We start from the raw sequence: 21,812 nt of genomic DNA, 5'->3' as shown, positions 1-21,812 counted from the left end.
ACCTTGTACTAAATTCTGCTTTATTCTACAAAAGTAATTTTAGATCAAATATTAAAAGCTGACTTTTGTTTTTTTTATTTTATATTTGATTTAAATAACATTTTTGATACATTTAAATATGAACATTACATCGTTTTAATTACATGTATGATCAAAACGGTGTGCCAATTAAAAATAATTCATTTTATACAACAAAATACAATGTTTGTTGGTTAACCTATAAAAAATCTAAAATCAAACCTTTAAATAATCAATAATAACCGATCCAGAAAATGATAGTTAAAAAAATTAGAGAATATTATGACAATGATCAAAAATCTATAAAATAAACATTAAGATATGCCTACCTATTATGGGTACCTTGTTTTGCCCCATGACATCGATAATTATTATACATATTTGACATATTATTTTACGTACATGTGTTTATAATATATTACATATGACATGTAATTATATATTAACTAATCCCATGTAATATTTATGTTACGAATTTATTTGTGAGAAACTATTTCTTCCGCACAAAACGAGCGATTTCGAAAACTGTAGTCGAGGCGCAAGCTGCGGGGTTCCTTCTGGCGGGGGCGGTCAGGGGCCGCGCCCCCCGTCACCCGCGCCCCGCCCCGCGCCGCGCATGAGCCGAGGACTAACACGATTCCGGTGGCCACTATGACCCACTGAAGGACCTTGATAATCTTCACCTTGTGGTAAATATCTTCCAGAATAATTTTGACGTTCGGGTACAGCTCTCCTGCCTAGAATTTTAAAAGTGGAATTAACGCCTGCATTGCGAGACCCTTTCAGATACATGAATGATGATATGCTCGTACCTATCATCACACGAAACATTGAAATAATTCTTTTGGTCGATAATGTCTTGTGTTTTTTGTTCATGTCTCATATTTAGTTATAACACGAATATGACTTCTGGGTAAGCGAGGAAACCTTGGAAAATGAACTGTTTTGGCTAGTAAGTAGGTGCCCACAATTATCGTAGCCGTGTTCAATATGATTTACTATTTATAATTTATTAAATTTGATGGTTAATTTGGTAACCGAACACCCCCCCCCCCCCCTCTGAACACACCTCCTCTATCCAGACCACGGGGAACAGTCCAGAAGAGACGTTGCTAAGAAGCGTGACTCCAGGTAGCTGAGCAAGTTCCATGTTAAGTTGCATCCTTTTTGCCCCTTTTAATACAGCGCCCGTTCTCTGTAAAGTAATAATCGAGTCGTATTTAGTCATTCAAAAATTATTCTGTTTTTTATTTCATTTGAATTCTCGAATTAGTTCACAAAATACAAATTATTTGCTGTAATATTTCAATCAACTAAGGGGTTCATCATCATCATCGTTCCCTTTCCGCATCTAATGGTGCATAGGGCACTGCATTGGTATACAAAACTGAGCGTATCTTGGTCATATTTGTTACATTAAGGTAAGATGATCAGCCTTACGTTTCGGGTGTCAGTCCAGGGACTATGAAACTTTCTATGGTAAAAACACCATTTTACATAGATATTTCGTGTCAACCATATCGGGAATCGAACCCGCTCGATTTTTATTATTTTTTATTTTTGTTTTTCAGTTCCATTATTGCACAATTATTCATTTTATTTCCGGGACAAGTCGGGACTTGCTAGAAAAATTCGTGTTAGATCGGGACCCTTTTATACTAAATTGATATTTATATTAATAAAATTATGACACGAATCAATGTACAAAATACATGTTTAATACAAATTAATACATATCAAAATATAATACAAATATATGTTGTTTAATAGTATAGTGGTGTTGTAAAATTAAGATTATGTAGATAAAATTTATAATTTAATTATTTAGTAACTCTACGTTTCAGTTGTTTACGTTTAGTTGATTTGCAATATTTAAAAAAAAAAAAATCTAAGTAATACTATATTTATTACATTGAAGAGGTACAAAGTACTTAATAATAATATTAATTTCCTATACGTAGCCATTTTGTAATTTGGTCAGCCAATACGTATTCCGGCTATGACATTTACATGCCTACGTCATCATCATCAAACCCTTATACACAATTGATGGTGCATAGGGCACGATGTGGTTAAACTAAATGCGAAAACATGCCGGGAGGGGAGACGTATGAACAGAGACCATCGCGTCGTCCCCACCCCTCAGGATCTCCTAAGCATCTCTGTTTTTTTCATTCTAAATTAAAGTATATACAAAATGTGCAAACAATTTACACAAATAAACGTAAACAAAAATAACGGCTAAATACTAAAGCTGAAGCTAAATGAAATACTAAACAACACAAAAATGTTGTGCAAAGACTAAACGTGAACTAAAACCACATTTAAAAGCAAATATTTCATGTCGACCTTCCCAAGAATCGAATTCGGGACCTCAAGCACGGCAGGCGAACCGCCATTTCCTTTCTCAGGTGCGATTTTTACCAAAGCCATCTAGCCAACAACATTTTTCCGGGGTTCTGGTTCTATTTCACACACATAACTGTATTCTTCACCCACCCGGATACAGGCTGCATTCCACAGATGCCTGCATTGATTTTTTTTAATAATTGGCGCGGCGGCACAGCGGTTCGCTTTGTTTATCTGCTCGACAAATTGCCTGTATCAGGCGTAATAACTTGCTCAACAGATTGCCTTCGTCGGGCGTTTGCACAGAAAATAGTATAAACTACTTTGAATGACATCACGAGTTCTTGAGAATCAACCGATGATAGAGTATTGTGATAAATGTTCGGTTTACGTGAAGCCAAATTACCAATCAGTATGACTCACCGTTGAGAATTTGTAACGTCACAGGAGGAGTTATTTCGAAATTTCAAACTTTAAAAAATCTATAGATATATTTTTTTTAATTTTGGGTTTATTTGATAGTGTATTGACAAATTATTAATTTAAAAAACACTTGCATTAAAAAAACACGCTGCCTCAATCTAAGGAGCATACTGAAATCAACATCAACAAATGTCGCTTACAGGTTCAATGTCAACAAACGTCTGATGTTTCAGCTTATCGGGGTGTACTCCGTCAACGTACTTCCCAAGTGAGGGAGAGCCGAGATAGAAATGCGGGTGGGACGCGACCAGGGGCACTCCTTGGCAGCTCTGCAGACCCAGAACTCCATCCAACGAGCAGCCGGACCCCGTCACGCTCCAATCTCTGTCGAACATTATTTATCACTCACTTTTCATAGGAATTATCTCAGTTATTAGTTTGGTATAAAAAAAAAGAATCATTGATTTATTGATAACATATAGCGGTATTTTGATCATCTTAATTCATTGTTATATTCGTTCATTGACTTCTACATAAGGAAAATGTCATAAACTGGTAATTGTGCAAATAAACATTTTTGTACATATTGTAATATGTCACAATCACAAAATGACAACAAGTATTATGTGTGTGTTACCTAGGTTAAGGTAATTTAATTAAATTCCTATTTAATTCAGTTAAGTTACCGAGTAACGCTACGCAACTAAATTGCTATTGGCTCTTTAAATATTTTTTTTCTCTTATTTAATGTATTGACCTTTACGCATTCACCTCTTTGACTCGTCTGGTTCGTGTGAAAAGAAGGTTGAGCGCCATACGATATGTATATAAATACATAATACATAAACACAAAATATAAAGATACCTCGCTTTTTCTATATTGGTACATTTTTTCATGCACATAGGTGTAACATTTTTTCGGTTTTTAAGAAAGCTTTCCTTGAGAATTCTTCTTATTTATGGCCAACATGCGTTCAGATACTCCTATACTCCTATTCCTAGTAAACAATTACCAAGTTACCTGCTTGAATTCAATACTTGAAAATGAATTATTTAAACTTTTGAAATTCAATCATAAACAAGTACCTGGGTACCTACTTACCAATGAAAAGTTACACCATCTTTTTATGGTTCTCCATACGCTTTTACGACACAACCAAGCATTTCGGTTTTGAATCCAATGTCAAGCCGAAACCCGGCTAATGGTTAGACGGTAAAAAAACGACTAAATACACGTAGGGCAGGACTGAGCGTTTCGGCATGAGTTGAGTGTCATATTTCTTTAAATTCCTTATGATTTCTACCCGTTTATTTCTTTTCACTGGATTTTTGGTAAGACTAAAATAAAATCAATTGACATTTGATGCATTTTTAAAAATCGCATTCCTAAAAAAATACATCCCTGCTGGTGAAAAGAGCAAGTAAAAAGCAAACAGAATTCTAAATTTGAAAACTAGTTATTTTAAGTTTTGGAATTCTTACATAAACAAGTAATTGGGTACCTACTCCAATTAAATATTTGGATTTTAAAAATTTTTAGATTTGGAATTCAATCATAATCGAGTACCAAGGTTCTTACTTATCAATGAAAAGTTACACTATCTTTTTTTGTGACAACGAAACGTCGATTTTGTCTATTTTAGTTAGGCATAAAAGGTCCAAAATACAGTTGTCTATTTTACATAGCATCGGGGAGGCATCTTTTTTTTAAAATTTTATTTTAATAGTATAATTATAAATTTTTACAATTCAAAAAATTTTTCATATGTTATATTTTTACTAAAACTAAAATCCCACCAAGCCACTTTCTGTAGCTTGTTGGTGAAGATTATATTTATACTAACTTAATAATATTATTCAAGACAGTAACAGAAAAACAATGTTCAAATACCTATTTATTTAAATTTCCTGTCACCGCATATTCTCACAATTCATGTAATCCGAAACACAAAAATAATCATGTTTATGTGCATATCTAATTTTAACTAAATGCAATAATTGAAATCAAACTTTTGATTGTGTTCATTTAATATATTATTTAAACGTACTCGAATTTAGCAATAGCAAAGCATTGTCGGGTTCAACTCGTTTAATATAAAAACAAATGTGGATTTTTTTTGTCAATTATTTTTTCAAACATTTTTTTAATATAATATTCAAAAACAGTTCTTACTCGGGGCAAAAGCACAGGTTGTCAGGATGAGTGACAAACGACTCCATAACAGATTTTCCCGCTTCATAATGAAATGCAGGAAGCCCTTCCACGACTCCGCGCCTCGTATACTCCGCATACAGCGACCTGGAACTCGCTCACATTACATTAATGATATTATAAAAAACAGTACCTCTCATACTCTCGTGGACTAGAGAAACATCACATAAATTACTGGTTTTTAAATTCCAATTATTTAAAAATCACCACATAGTTTACTTTATTAATGTCGAATGAAGCAAATTTACGGACTAATAAATTATAACCGTTGATTTTATTGCGAAAATATGCCTCATATGTATGTTTAATAGGGAACGAGGGTAAAACCTCCTACGCGCTAGATGTACCTATTAAGTGCGCATACCTGCAGACTTCTGGCTCAAATATATAAATTGGTCCCGGCTTCTTGCTATCATCTACTGGAGGGAAGATTGTAGAATCAGTTCCATTGAGAAGACTACACTCGCCTTCCCACGCTTCTATTGTATCCGATTCCATATAGTTTATGGTCTGCCCGAGTTGTGATACATCTTCCCTGCCAGAGTTGATAACTAGGGGGCCCGATAGCGTATTGTTTAGCTACAGATCGCAAAAGTTTTTTTAATTATAGCATTATTTGTAATAAAAATAAGTCACACATATTCCGAGTAATATAAAAAGCTGACTTACATGCGCAAACATAGAAAACAAAAAACCCTCTCCAGAAGGGTTTGTCCGCATTGTGCGAGGGCGGCGTGATCCTCCCAACTCTTTGCAAACCATCCCTTAAAAAACATTTTCCTTTCTTATATTTTTCCTAAGAAGTTTGATAAAATCTCAACTTTCATTACCAAAATGTAATTTCGCATCAGGGAGGGTATTAAGATAATTCCAAGTAGGTAGATACAAATGTTTGCCTTTCTGCACTATTCAATGCAATTAATTTATTTTAAATAATACAGACATTACAAACTAAAATTGAATGCCTACATATTATAAAAAGAAATAAAAATATATTTAGAGACTCTTGTCAAAAAAGTAGGAGAATCCTGCTCCGGAAAACCCCTTCAGATACATGGAACAGATCAACATTCAGATCGATGATGTTCAACATAGCGGTAGCCCTTCCAACAGGCATAAGCATCGGCAGGTTGGTCCTGTTTATCGGAGTATGAAACAATCTATGCTGACGCTGTCTTAGGTAATTATCAGGAACATACAAACCAATGCTTATAATATCCAAATTATCGATCACACCGCGCAACAATCGATAAAAATGTACACATTCCTTCTGGTCTTTAAACTGTTGTAGCCAAGCAAACCCTGGAGAAACTTGGTCGGGTAGAGCCAAGGATAATACCCGTAGAGATATCTCAGAAACTTCTTTTGAATTTTCTCTATCATAAAAAAGTACTTCAGTTTATGTGGCCCCCAAATCATCGAGCCACTCTCGAATGTACTTTGCACCAAGGATTTGTAAAGAGTTCTCAGTACGCGGGTATTTTTGAAAACCCTGGCAATACGCAGAACAAATCCTAACATCTTCAATGCATTACTACTGATTGTCTCCATTTGTTCATGAAATGTCAGGGTGCTCACAAATCTAACGCCCAGATCCTTAACATTCGATGTTCGTATCAGATTCTGGTCATTCATTTTGTAGCGAAAAACTAGAGTTTTTTGGGCCCTAGTGAAGGACGTGACCGAACACTTGGAAATATTAAACCTAAGTTTGTTTCGCCTTCCCCGTTCAGATATATTAGATATATCCGCTTGGAGAAGACGAAAATCGTCAGAAATTGTCACCTTTAAAAATAATTTTAAGTCATCTGGAAACAACAGAAAAGGCGAGTTCAAAATTACATTTTCAATATTATTAATGAAAATTGAGAACAACAATGGACCCAGGTTAGAGCCTTGCGGGATACCCTAGAAAGTATGGAAACACTCTGACGCAAATAAACCGTAGAAGACGTATTGGTTTCTATTTTGAAGGTAGCTCGCCATTAATTTTAACATACCATCCGATAAACCGATCTCGTACAGCTTATTTAATAAAACATCATAGTCGACAGTATCAAAGGCTTTGACAAAGACATTATATAAAAAGTCTACCTGATGTCCTGCATGCAGAGCTTTCGTGACTGAGTTCATAAAAAACGAGTAGATTAGTTTCAACCGAGCGGCCTTTCTTGAACTCATGTTGTTCATCAATAATAAATGGCTCTACTCGGGAAGTGACGATTCTTCATATGGTAATTTCAAATACCTTTGCTGGTGCAGAAAGAACAGCTACAGGTCTGTAATTTTCTTCTGAGGACTAAAATCCACTCTTATATATAGGTGTAAGTTTTGACGTTTTTCATGTTTCTGGGAACACCCCCGTATTAAAAGAAAGATTATACAAAAAACAGAGTGGTTTTTTGATGAGTTCCACACAACCTTTTAAGAAGAATGTCTACATATTTTGCATTGAACATCAATAAACTGTGCACTGGTCTGTGAACATTGCTTAGCAATATTAACATCCAGAAGCGGATTAATGTAGCATAGGGCACTACATTGGTACATCAATATACACACATATAATTTATACGTAATATTATTCTTACATACCAACTACGGCGTCGTCGCTAGTACAGTTTATTAATATGCCATCAAAAAGCAAATCCGCAACAGTAGTCCTCAAGAAGGGGTCCGTTGGATTATTGAACAGTTGCGGCAAGACGAGATCTATCTTGGGCAGTAGGAAAGAAGCTGCCTTATTCACGGTCAACACCAACCCCTGGCAAGGAAGCAAAGCACATCACATTGTCTGTATCACACGCTGAGGCTACTAGAACTCATATTATTCAAGCGTTTCAAAACCTACTTACCATTAGAGCAGTATTAAGGGTGATTACAAAATCACTTTCTTTTAATTCTTTTGACTTTTCTTGGTCAAATGTGAATTTCTTCTTCAGAAAATATGTTATTTGATTCTTTTCATCAAAAGTAATATTTATTTTTTCTCTGTGTTGTCTTGAAAATTAACAATAAAACAATAATATTATTAAAATTGACAAAATGATATTCAACATATTACAACAAAGATGGAGAAAACATTTCAGAGAAGGGAATACGGAATTTGGCCACTCAAACCACCCAATGACAGGTCATTAGCCCTTTAAATACCTAGACTGATACATAGTACAAGTAGTCACTAACCTATAAACATAAGGTCCAACCTCGAAGACGGATGGAGAACGGCCAATGACGACTTCTTCGGGATTGGTAACATTAAATATATAAACCTTAAAACTTAATGGAAACGACGTTTCTTGCCAAAAATCAAATGATTCAGATCCCTCCTTTAAAATAACTTTCTGAAATTATAACAATATTGTAAGCACATAAATTTGAAAATTCAAATACAAGTCCAACAACTCCTTACAATTCACGTAGCAAATTAAATAATAACGTAATATGATTTTTACATTTATGTCGATGCGCATAAAATCAGTTGATTTAAACATCCTGGCATTTATTTTCACTATTCACTTTCGAAAATGATTTTTTTGTAAAAATATTTCATGTTTTATTGTATTAGAAAATATTACGAGTGATTTTTTATTGTAACTCTTCGTGAAATACATTTCCGACGACCGTATAAATACATACTGCACGATAAAATAGCGTACGTTGGATTGATTTTTAATGCATTTATTGTACCTGTATACTCGTTTATACAAATTAAAAATATTTTTTTTTAATGCAGGCAAACCCGCTAACCAGAAAAATGGTGTTTCGAAAATCATTTATTTTCACCGGGCGGAAGCTGGATAACTTATTGCCTTGCTTCTGCAAATACGAAAGTAGAAGATGTTTTGGGGATGAAAGTTGGCGAATGGTTGATTGATATGGAAAGGAAGGAGTCGGAATGCTTGCTAATAATATTGTAATCTCTTTACATATTATAGAGTACACTTTTGCTTATACGTTTTTATATGAATATTTATATTTTTTACCGCAACATATCGGTTCTTCGGAACAGGCCTTGCCCATATTATCGGAACCGAAAGATTCGTACAAATATTCTGCTATACCACACTGGCACTCGCACTGCTTCGCTTGTTTGACTTATCGGAACATTGCTTTATAATTTTGTCAGAAATAATGACAATTTTCTATATGTAAACGAATGCTAGTAAACGAATAATGTTTGTACGCTGGTATTCTGTATATGTTTTGGTGTAGTATGGAGGTAGGCACTGTTAACCGAGCCTAACGTATGCAGATATTAAAATAAAATCAACCAAGGTTTTTTTCACTCATTATTAAAAATCAATACATTATTGATATAATCATGTGATTAGGAACAATGTATACACGAACCTCTACGTACCGATGATGTCTGATACCATTAATGACGTTTATTAGGCATATTATTCCATGGCATTCTGTTACGCTTCAAAATATACAATAATAATACGGTTATTTTTTCTTTCTCGTGTTACACAAAAATATCATAACTGTCCATTATTTATTATAGGAGCAAAATTCAATAAAATTTTCTTGTATACACAGTATACCCACGAACGTTTACCCTTTTTACTATTAATATGTATTTCATTGCCATGTGATTATACTTTATTTTTTTAATACTCTGTTTTATCACTTATATTCACTGTCTATAAACATCCCATTGTCGTCGTGTAACGGATTCTCGAAGTCGCTGCGTTCAATGTACCGGTGCACTGGGCTATTGCTGGGTGCGGAGAGGAAAATGCTGAAGTGTTTTTATATTTTTTCGTGCATTTTAGAAACGTTGCGCCCTACAATTTAATTTTCGTACTGTTATTGTGTTAAAAAAAACTATTTTGGATGGCACTAAAGTCCTCATTTCCCAATACTACTAGGCATATATAACAGGGGCGAACCGTGTATAGAACCGATTATGCGCAGCTTACCATTACATTTTACAAACCATAATAATGTTTTATTTCAACTTTATTTACAGAAAAACAAATAAATAAATACCATTTATTTTTAATTATTTCCACCGTTTGTATTTTTACCCTTATATAAATATAAATTTTAATAAAGCGCGCCCAGCGCCTGCGGTGAGCCAAGAAACTAGCCGATTATTCCAGCTTATTTTTTCATACAAATAAGTATACTATATTTTGAATGTCTTAACTCCAGTGGAGGTTTTTTCTCCTAGATTAAACTTGCAGATTACACAGATTATTTGAAGATCTTTGATATGGAAAACAGTATTTCAAACATTGTTTCTTAAGGACTATTTTTTTTTGAGATGGTACTTTTGATATAAGACTATAATTACTTTCATGCGTCATATTGCAGGACATATAGCACTCCACGCGGCCGTTTTAACACTATTAATTACTAGAAGAATTCGGCCAGTTGACATTTCAATTAAATACCTAATATCGACTGAATTCATAGTGGTATTTTTTATTTATTTTTAATGAATTATATATTAAAGTAATGGATAATATATCAATATAATATATCACGAAGTTAGATTTTGTTTTGAATCTAACAAAGCGTTTCCTTTTATTTCCTCTGCCATATTGTTTGAGTTGATTTCATAGATAAAAGTTGTTGTATCACACAGAACTACAGAAAAATATCAATTTATAGTATATATTACTTACATTATATTATGTACCTCCTATTTAGGTACAAATATATGTTTTTTTTAAAGCTTACCTATGAATAAAATCACCATTCGCCACTGATATATAACCCAACATAATCTGACTCACTTCTCTAAAAGTCTGTGTTTAGTAGGGATGTGGAGACAAAAAACACGATGTAAATACTAAACATATTATCCACATACCTACATAATGAGATGAGATTGAAATTAAGATTAATTCTAGATAATCTATACAATTATAGATAAATAAGATTAACAGACAAATCATAGTATTTCTTATATTATCGTTTATTTTTTCTCCTTAGTGTTACATGTTTTACTATTATGTATTTATATTGTGAAAAACTTTAACTAGAGGTATGTACTACTTTTAATACTCAATTATTTGAATAATTCTTTTTTTTATCCCAATAAAAATAAAATTAATTGAGAATAGTCATCCGAAACATTAGGTTTATAAATAACTAAAACAAATTGAAATCCAAGAAAAATATTACATTGAAACAAAATAATGTCTGGCATTGGTACATACTCGTTAATAACAGAACTCGTAGGTAAACATGGGTAATTCGTCAATATTTTGAAATATTCTCCTTGTGAACGATTATTTAAATTAAAACAGAAATATGCGTTTATTTAAATCTAAGTATTTGCTCAACTCGTTTAATATGTTAAAGAGCTAAATATTAGTCAATATGCTTACTTATAGGTAGGCATTATTTCTACTATACACTTATATTATATAGTACATATATAATATGTACGTGTACAAGTACATACTACCGTACTGCGATTAGTACTTAGAGAGACCTGAACATTTGCAATCGCGATTAAAAAACATTAATTTCACTCATTTCTACGTTTACTGGTATCTCTATGTACACATATTGCGAACAGAGATGGAAAACAGAGTCTAGCCATTTAATTTAATACTGATAGCTACTGGCTACTATGCAACCGTCGATGATTTTTGCTTTGAGATATCCGAAGTATTTATTTATTTGACTTCAAAACAAAATATAACGGCAATACCATAACCATAAAAATTAATAATATTTATAGTTTTTGTTAGATTTTATTTCCATAGATGTTTCAATGTCATCATCGAACAATGGATTAAGGTCGAACTTACGTGAATTTTCTTCCATCGCATTATCGCGTACATAATAGTTAGTACATATATCGGCACCGAGTTACTACACCTTCCGGCGATAGAACTAACAAGTAGAAGAAGAAGTTCGCTTCGCAGAGACGGATGTGAACAATTATTAGTGTCCATTTATCTGGCATTGAACGAGACGATCGGAGATGTGCAGATTGTAGATTATGTAAAGTGAAGGTTAGAATACAGAAGTAATTTATATTGTTTAATCAGTCTCCGCTGATCAAAAATACGGTAAGTACCTACGAATAGTACAATGCGTGGGTAGATATGAACAATTCACATAAATATATGCCGTTTTATTTAATGGCAGGTAAACGCACTAATCTCCACTTGATTTTTTTTTCGATGTGTTTACCCGTGAGCATAAACCAAGTAAACGAAAAAATAAAATAACCACCCTAATTTTACTGTGCCGTGCGGATTAAGACGGTACGTGTGAAATGGGCCATAGGTTCAACTAACGCCGATTACCTTCTCGCATCGACGTAATTTTTTATTGTTAGGTGAAACCGTCCAATTTTGCCCTGGATGGATATTTTGCCCAAAAAGTCTAATCTATGATCAACCTTTAAAAAAATATATTTCCATGTGATTTCGGTAAATATGGTACATTAAAGCTCGGGTTTCCTAGGACAGCGGTGCCCGTATTTTAACGGCCGTAGTGAACATTAATGCGGTTGACAGCCGTCGTAATGGTGACTAGAGAGTGGTTTCCTATAAAAATGGTGTTGATAACACCGCTAAAAGATAAAACCACTCTCTAGTCACCACTATGACGGCTGTCCACCGCATCACCGTTCACTACGGCCGTTAAGATACGGACACCGCTGTCCTAGGAAACCCTAGCTTAAGGACGAAAGTAGATTTATGTCACTAACTTTCCTCAGAAGCTGTAGTCACTAACTTTACTCAGTGGCTTGTCAGAACCTGTCAAAGTGCGCGTGTAATTTTTTTGCGGGCCAATTACGACTCTGTGTTTTTTAATATACTGCTCGATAGCAAAGACAAAGGTAAGTTTTTCTTGTTGCATAATATAGACAAAGGTTTTCAGATTATTTTCTGTCTATATTATGTGTTGTTAGTAGCTTAAATCAAGAATTATGACGATGGGCAAATTAAAAGGCATAAGTTGAGCCTCTGGGTGGTCAATTTTGCCCAAACGAAAAAATGTGTTAGGGTTGTCAGTTTCTTATTTTAATAATTAGTTTAAATTAAATTAAAACTATTATGAAGGTTTTGCACACATTGGGTATTTTAGATTTTCAAAAATATTATCATTTTTATGGATAATTTAATGTAATTTTTCTCTGCCTTTCTTAATTCATTTGATAATGTGTTTTTATATTTCTCATATTGCTTTTTAATAGTTTCTCAAGCATTTCTCATTTTATGCATGGTATACAATTTGTTTCTTTATAAGATCATTTTCATTATATCTGGAGTTAACTAGCCTTCATTATTATCCACCCTCAAACGATATTTTTTCACTTTTTGTAGTTATGGACTTTGATTCCGAAATAATTTATATTCATTTTTAAAATTGATGTCGTCTATTTTTAACCTTCATAGTTTTTCGTTAACTATATTCCTGAAACAGTTATTATTTCTCATATCATAGGTATAAGTATTTGCCATTTCGAAAATGTAGCATGTACTTAAATAAAGCATTTCTTTAAATAAACAAGATTTATTATTTTTTCTTAAGATATCAACAAGATTTTGACAACCCTAAGGCCTATGAATTGCTTGTATGAAAACAAATAAAGTTTGGCGGGTAAATTTGCCCAATTGTTTTTAGACGAATATTTTATAAGTTAGCCATTGAAAATATGCTCAAACGACAATTTTGTCTTTGAATTAATAATTCAATAAAGTGGTTCTTAGACAAGAACGTCATATGAGCAATAAATATATGAGCAAAAAAATCATATGTTTAACAAATAATGGTTGCGGGCAAACATGGAGGAACATGCGGGTAATTTTGCCCGCCATCAAAATTTTTAATTACTTGAAATCGCATTTAAATATGACTGAATTTACAATTGCAACCCAATTCAATGATTACCAAGGTCATTCTTCGTAATTAAAAAGTAAAGCACAATTTACATTTTTTTGGAGAAAATCAACATAATTGCAAAAAAGCGGGCAAAATTGGACGGTTTCGCGGTAGCTGTAGTAACGAACGTTCGCTATAATACATAAATGGGGAGGTAATAGGAACATTCCTAATGGCTTTAAAAAACACATTGTCCTTCAAAATACGCAATTAAGTACAAACTATTTGGCATATTTGTTATCGTGCACCGTACGTTGAAAATATAAAAATTAAATACATTTAATTTAGCGTGTATTATTACAACAGAAAATTAAACCAATTAAATAAAATCAAGGATGGAAATCTAGGCTTGTGGCCTGTTGAGGCTGGTTTAAGTGATAGTTTTACTTCACTATGTAACATTTACCATTTTGCCTATATTTGAAAGTACATATTTTTTAAATTATTGCATATCTCGTCAGGGCCGCTAGGCTCCTACGAGCCGGGGGCCTCCTTTTGATAACTGAGCTAAAAACAAACTTTTCTTATCCCTCCATATTTACGCGTGTACTTTGACATTATAAAACAAACAAGCTGACATAGGAACGTGGTGAACTCAGGCACAGAGCCAGAAGTAGATGTTTTAACGCAATAGGCAACATAAAAAACTAATTTAACCAGACTGAACGCATTCGTTGGCGTTGGAACCTACTCTACTGTGCGAGTACATACCGTCCATCGCGCGTCGTACGAGTACCTATGTAATAACAAAATGTCCCAAATATTCATTGACGGTTTTATTTTCTAGGAAATAAATTTTCACAGTACTAACACTTTCCATTTTTCTCTGCAGCTTGAGTTTACTCCGACCGCGGTACACAATTATTATGGTATCTATCATAAACGTAAAACTGAATATTTCTCGTATCAATGCTCAAATTGCTCGATGCCTTTTGAGTAAATAAATTAAATACAATGTTTCTTTGGCAAGTTTAGGCTGAGTAAGTACACATCCGTCTTGTTACGTTTAGTTTACTGTTATATTTACCCCTTTTAAAAATAACCGTAAAAAACATTATTTATTTCCAAATCTTGATAGTAATGGATTTAACCATCAAGAAGGAGAATCTATCGAGTACATTTAGCCTTAGTTTAACAGTGGAGCTTCATTTTATCGAGTGAAGACTGATTATTTACCCTTTGAATTTCATCGGCGATCATTTTAGGGAACCCGTAGGACGCCAAGATTATCCCAACAGACGCGACAACACCCCCGAGGGCCGCCAGCGCTCCCGCCTTCCCGCGAGGCTTCATCGCCGCGGGCTGCAGGCTGAACTGGCTACCGTCTCCGGAGACGCTACTGGGGCGACTCGATATGCGGCGCACCGCACGAGCGAGGGGACTACTACCGACTGCCGCCGACTGTCGCCGCCGCTCTACTTATCTTCCCGCGCTCGTGTTGTAGGCTATAGGGCGCACCGGCTGCCGCCTGCCGCAGCCCGTGGCCCGCAGCACCGCACCGAGAGCGTGTTCCGCTGCTCCTCTGGCGTGCGCGTGTCCGCCGCTATCGCCCATCGGACAATTAGCGACAATATTCCCTATTATATCTCTCGCGCGCGTGTAGTCTAGGTACTAATACAATTATCATTCCTATACCGATACCTACCCACTGGAATTATATTATTATTATTATGCTACTTGTATTTGGATAATTTATTTGACATAAAGGTTTTCTTAGAATTCAGTCAGCACCTCTGCAAAGCAATTTCTATCGAATGGAAATTACCAGGGTCAATTTACAGGCATTACTCGAAGATAATTTCTAAAATATATTTTTTTTTTCAATTCGATTCAATTTTATTAATTCATATATATGTACATTACAGAATGAAATATCATACTTCATACATATAGAAATAATTAAAATAATGAGGTAAAATTAGGTACATATAAAAATAACACATAAGTATACATAATATTATCCAAAGAATAATATGTTAAAAAGTAAGAGAATCTTGTAACGAAAAACTCCCTCAGAGACATGAAAAATGTCAATATCAAAAGTAATATTTTTCAACATAGAGATAGCCCTTCCAACACGCATAACCATTGGCAGGTTGGTCTTGTATATTGGAATGTAAAACAGTCTATGCTGACGCTGTCTAAGGTGTCTATCCGGAACATAAAAGCTAATGCTCCGCATAATTTCAGGGTTGTCAATAATACCGCGCAACAATTGAAAGAAAATCGTAGTTAAATACACATTCCTATTGGTCTTTAAACTGATGTAACCAAGCATACCCTGGAGGAACTCAGTGGAATAAAGCCATGGATAATATCCGCACTCCCTCGTGTAGAGAAACCGAAGAAATTTCTTCTGAACCCTCTCCACCATAAGAGAGTACTTCAACTCACACGGCCCCCAAATCATCGAGCCACTCTCGAGTCTATTTTGCACCAACGAGTTATAAAGAATTCTCAGTATCAGTGTAAATAATTGTATGTTCAAAGAAATGTATTCATAAAATCGTTGCCTATTTTGTTGTTTTTTTAAATAATTTGTGAAATTGTGAAATGATTGTTTTTCATTTCTTATCTTACTGTCAGGGCTAAAGGCAAGTTTTGTAAAAGTAAAATATAATAATATTTTCGGTTAAATTTTTTTAGTGCATTCGATTACTTATTGATTTCAGTATTTGCTCAGTGGCCCAATATTTTTTTGCGGCAAACCGGGAAAACATTTGATGAAAGAATAATATTTCAGTAATTAAAGAATATCTAAAGGCACATTTCGAAAAAAATATACTGACTCCATAGAATTAAGAATAGTCCAGAAGCCGCATACGCACATCAAACAGAATGCGACTAAACTACTCATAAATAAGTTGGTTTACGTTTTGACCCATTAGTTTCTTTGTAGACGTCGCTCAGTACGCAATTTCCGATTTTAATTCAACTGTGCTGTGTTGTTTCGTTTTAAAGTGTAAAAATACTGCTGGGATCTTAAAGAAACATGTATGGGATCACATTTCATGTTTAAGTACCGAATACATGTGTGTGTAGCAAATGCATTACTCAATTTTTTTATTAATTTTCCACCTGTCAGATTTTCAAAGAAAACATAATGGGCATTTTGTTAGTGTTGCCAGGGTAGTCAAATTTTTTACGCTACTTTTTATTAATAAGAACATAAGTTTTAATTGATTTAGTGGAATTTTAGCTTCTCCGCTGATAAAAGAAGGAAAACGGAGTGGATAAAAATAATACAAAGAGTACTGCGAGAAGAATTTTGGAAACCAACAAAGCGGAGCATAATTTGCTCGATGCATTTTGAGGGGAAATATTTTTATGACACAAAAGGTGGATTGAAAAAATTAAGCAAAGGAGCTTTTCCAAATAAGGTAGGTTTAATTTAAATAAATATATTTTAAACATTATTTACATCTATCCCGTTTCTCTTTAGGTGGATTTTGATGCAATTTTCATGAGAAAAGTTTTTTATTAAGTTATTACTATAAAATAAAAAAGTACCTTCTAATCTTTTACATAGTATTTTCATTTTTCTTTCTTATATTACACAAAAATATTATATCTGTCTATTTATTATAGGAGCAAACAATTCATAAACATTTCTTGTATACCCACGAACAGGCCATGCCTTTGTGGGATTTTTTGTTTACTATTTTTACTGTTAATATGCATTTCATTGCTATGTAATTATCCTTTATTTTTTTAAATGCTCTGTTTTACCTCTTATGTATTTTGTAAAAAAACTTTTTTTTTAAATACAATTTACTTATTTACTCTGTTGTGTCAATCAATGTTTTCGCGTGTACAATAAAATTTTAGAGAAATCAACAAATTGCTTTTTTTATTTTATATTAATTACATTTGTGTTATGGCTATATTTTTCGCAACATGGCAACATTACGCGGCGACTTTAAGTATGCGCGCGGCGAAAGTGCGACATAGTGGGGGCATTTTTGGACACAGTCCGATGTATTCAAATGTGATTCTACGCTCCTTCTGGACTATTCTTAATTCTATGATTGACTCATTAATATATAATTTTTAAGTGAAAATGAAAACATTATTTTTATTTTACATTGAGTCTTAAAAATGGTGAACGAAAGCACTTGAACTTTCCGACAAATGCCTGACTGTTTGTGTTGTAATTAAAAAATATATAATAATAACAGACAGGCAGAAAAAGTAGCTTGAATCACATTTAGTTTTTTAGTTCTCTCCAGGAGTCGAACCCGAAACCTTCCATGCGTGAGTCAAGCGTCTTAACTACTACACCATGGAGGCCGCCGGGATATTTAATATATTATAGCTGTGTGGATAGATTATCTCTCTATTTTTATTCACTTTTTAAAATAAATATTTCTGTTCTTATGATTTACTCAAACTATTTTTTTTTTATTATTTTATTTTATTAGGTAATTCAACAAAGAATCATACTAGAAAACATAAACACAATTTGAAAGCATTTGTCGATACAATTTTACATGCATATATATCTTCAATTATAGAATTACACAAAATAGATTTATACATTAAGTTGTAACACATATATATTTTTAAAATTTATACAGGATACAATGCGATAAAAAATAAGTACTTGTGAACTTATTGAATAAGATTTATTCCTAAGAGATTATTCGGAAAAGCTGAGAGAGTATCATGAAAAATGTAAATTTTATTGTTTCGGCAGTATATATTATACTCCCGACACATGCGGGCCATAGGTGTGTGGTATGTAGCATTATTTGAAAACACAGGCAGTTTACATATTTTCCGATGTCTGAGTGTTCTCAATCCCGCATTAATTTGTATTTTATTTAGGAGGTTAGTATCTACTTTGTAGTTTAATATTTTATACAGAAATTTTATTTCGAAAACAACGCGGTGTTTTATCCAGAGAATTGAAATGAAAAAGAGTTAGAAGTTGCTCGTAATTTGAATTTGAACGTGGGTTAGAAATTTGGAACTTATACAAAAGGTACTTTAAGAACTTTTTTTGAACAGATTCTATTGAATTTATATGATTTTGATATTGCGGACTCCATACGCATGAGGTATACTCAAGATTACTGCGAATCAAACTCATATATAGACATATGGCAGTTTCCGGTTTTTTGAAGGGTTTGGTTACTCTTTTTAGGAACCCCAGTAGCTTAAGTGACTTACGAGTTATGTAATCTATATGATGTTTAAAATTTAATTTCGTGTCAAAATAAACCCCGAGATCCTTAATAATGTTAACCCTACTTAATGGTTTGTCACCAAGAGAGTAGTCAAAAATTATTGGGTTAGTTTTACGAGTAAAACTGATAGAGTAGCACTTTTTAATGTTTAATTGCATATCGTTTTTATGGCACCAACTCAATAAAGTTTGCAAATCAGTCTGCAATTTAATACAATCCTCCACTCAGTTTTATTATATATCAGTCTTTCCAATTTTATTACAAATAAGTTTTACTATATATTTTAATGTCATCAGCGTACAAGAGAGACAAACATTTTAATTTATTTGGCAGGTTGTTAATACAAATTAGTGGACGTTAATAAAAATGGACCTAGGTGAGACCCTTGGGGAACTCCGGAATTTGGAGAATAGGGCAGTGACTCATAACCTCTAACCATTACCACTTGACACCTATTTGATATATATGACTGAATCCAACGCAGCAGGTCACCATGCATACCAATATTTTTAAGTTTTCTTTTGAGAATGCGATGATTAACTTTATCAAACGCCTTGCTAAAGTCCGTATAAATTGCGTCGACTTGTCCCCTGGAACCAACAGTGCTATGCAAAAAGTCCACATATTCCAGTAAGTTTGTGATGGTTATTTTTTTACTCACAAATCCGTGTTGTTGGGAGCTAAGTACTTGTTTTAATTGACAGTAGATATATGGGTACGTTATAGACTCAAAAATTTTACTAAAACAGGATAAAATGCATATTGGACGATAGTTACACATGTCGGATTTATCACCGTTTTTATAGATAGGGGTAACATTTGCTATTTTCCAGAGCTCTGGAAAGACTCCACTTTGTAAAGATTTGTCAAACATTATATTTAATGGTTGTGTTAGGCTCGAAGCACACATTTTAACGAATAATGGTGGAATGCCATCATGTCCAGGTCCTTTTTTAACGTCTAAATTTTTCATTTTTCCCATTTTATCTGACTCTGTGAAGTAAATACCAATTAATGAAAACACATTCAATGTACTTGAATCTGATGGGTCATTACTATTGTGCGGACTGTTTGATTGAGAAAATACGGAGCTAAAGAAGATATTAAGATTGCTCCTAACAGCAAAAAATAACTTCTTAGGCTCAAAAGGGTGAAATTTCACGGTGCCCGAGATTCTAATTGATAAACTGAGGCTGGAAATTCCCTAGCAGACGATAGTCTGCTATCGCCCACTATACTCGTATATAGTGGCTGACGAATTTTCCATGTTTCTGTGCCATAAAAGAATATTGGAACCAAAGGCGTATAGGTAAATTGCTTTTAGTTGAATCCAACCAATACATAGTTGAATGCATATATTAGTTATGTATAAATTACGACCCCGACGGGTACAAGTGTGTGTTCATCGAACATACTATTGTAAATATAAATCTTGTATTAAAATAAAAGTTATGATACGAGTAGTTAAGGATAAACGATATTTCCATAGTGAGTTTTACATAGGCATTTGTTTATTTTTAGATCGGCCGTCTCGCAATCGTCGCGCATTTATTAAAAAGTTCAAGTACCTACTTTCGTTAACCAATTTTAAAACTAAATAATATGCAATTATAATCTGTTTTAAGTTTTAATCCACTTTTATATACAGTACTTAATTTATATAATTCACCATATTTTTTTTAGAAATGTGGCTTTAGATATTCTATAAATAGTCAAATATGTTTTATTATTCAAATGTACGTTCTGGATAATTTAGTTTTTACTTGTTTACCCGGTTCGGTACAAAGAATATTGGACCACTGAGCAAAGGGTAAAATCAACAAGTAATAGCATGCATTAAAAATTTTCAACCGAAAATCTTATAAAAAAACAAAACAAACCATCACGCCGTTTCCCCGAAGGAATAGGCAGAGAGGATAGAACGCCATATCGCTGTCTCCATACAGACCTAGCTTTCTCTACATGCATACATCTTCTCATTCATCGCTTTATTTATTATAATCTAGATCTTGGCACTGACTAGACAAAATGGAACGGAACACGGAAGGTTCCGGGTTCGATTCACGATGAGCACACATAAATTAAAAAATGTGATTTTTATCAAGTCTGGGTGTACTGTGCCACTGTGATTGGGCCTCATCAACATGTCCATCTTCAGGTAGGTAGGTATTAGTTGGATTTGCATGTCAGTTTTAAACAGAGATCTTTATTGGACGTATCCAAAATAGAAAAACGCTCAACTCGCAAGTTTTCTCTATTTCTCACAGCTAATAAACACCCCCCACCCTGCACAGGGCCACCACGATCTCATCTTACTCATTCGTTTAATGTTGTGAACAAAAGCATCAAGGTCACTAGCCGAAACACTGTTATATGAATATTCGCATTTTGTTTTCAATCTGCGAATACTCATATAATAAAAACCCGTTGTATTGTCGAAACTGGCCATTTAACTGAAGGAAGTCGCGGCGCATCTTGCGGTTTTGCATCTCTCTCTTCGATAATATTCGGCCAGAATCCAGAAAAATATTTTTTATTTGCCATTGACATTTCATCATTGATTGAAATTTTTCACTTACTGCGGCTAGGCATAAGTTCTACAATCTTCATATACAATATTTCCCGAATAAGTGAAGCACCTTCGACAAAGTTAATTCAAAATTGGGAAGCCAGAATTAGAACTTCAGAGACAGCTATCAACAGACATTGCTAAGTTCCAGCTCCATCTGTTTTGGTCGATAGAAACCCACCTTATC

The 21,812-nt window shown here is 33.8% G+C and overlaps 1 protein-coding gene across 2 annotated transcripts; it reads right to left on the bottom strand.

The window, feature by feature from the left end:
• Window positions 1-63: 63 nt before the first annotated feature.
• LOC148279373 (sensory neuron membrane protein 2-like) lies at window positions 64-15,282 on the bottom strand. Of its 2 annotated transcripts, XM_088230067.1 has the most exons (10): window positions 15,044-15,282; window positions 8,189-8,346; window positions 7,858-8,002; window positions 7,598-7,766; window positions 5,672-5,766; window positions 5,367-5,581; window positions 4,964-5,089; window positions 2,991-3,174; window positions 1,088-1,213; window positions 64-755 (listed from the first exon to the last, which is right to left on the bottom strand). In XM_088230067.1, exons 1-10 carry the CDS (start codon window positions 15,158-15,160, stop codon window positions 495-497), a joined length of 1,596 nt encoding a protein of 531 aa, XP_088086193.1. In that variant the 5' UTR covers window positions 15,161-15,282; the 3' UTR covers window positions 64-494. The 2 variants fall into 2 exon arrangements, with proteins under 2 accessions (XP_088086193.1, XP_088086194.1); XM_088230068.1 differs by lacking the exon at window positions 1,088-1,213 and having other exon boundaries at window positions 347-755; window positions 15,044-15,268.
• Between the last annotated feature and the right edge of the window lie 6,530 nt (window positions 15,283-21,812).

The sequence above is a fragment of the Micrasema longulum genome, unplaced genomic scaffold (assembly GCF_059751315.1).
Source record: "Micrasema longulum isolate JH-2025_06_02 unplaced genomic scaffold, ASM5975131v1 h1tg000729l, whole genome shotgun sequence".
NCBI lineage: Eukaryota > Metazoa > Arthropoda > Insecta > Trichoptera > Brachycentridae > Micrasema > Micrasema longulum.
Note: the sequence above shows the minus strand (reverse complement) of the source record. Positions and strands in the feature narration are given on the sequence as shown.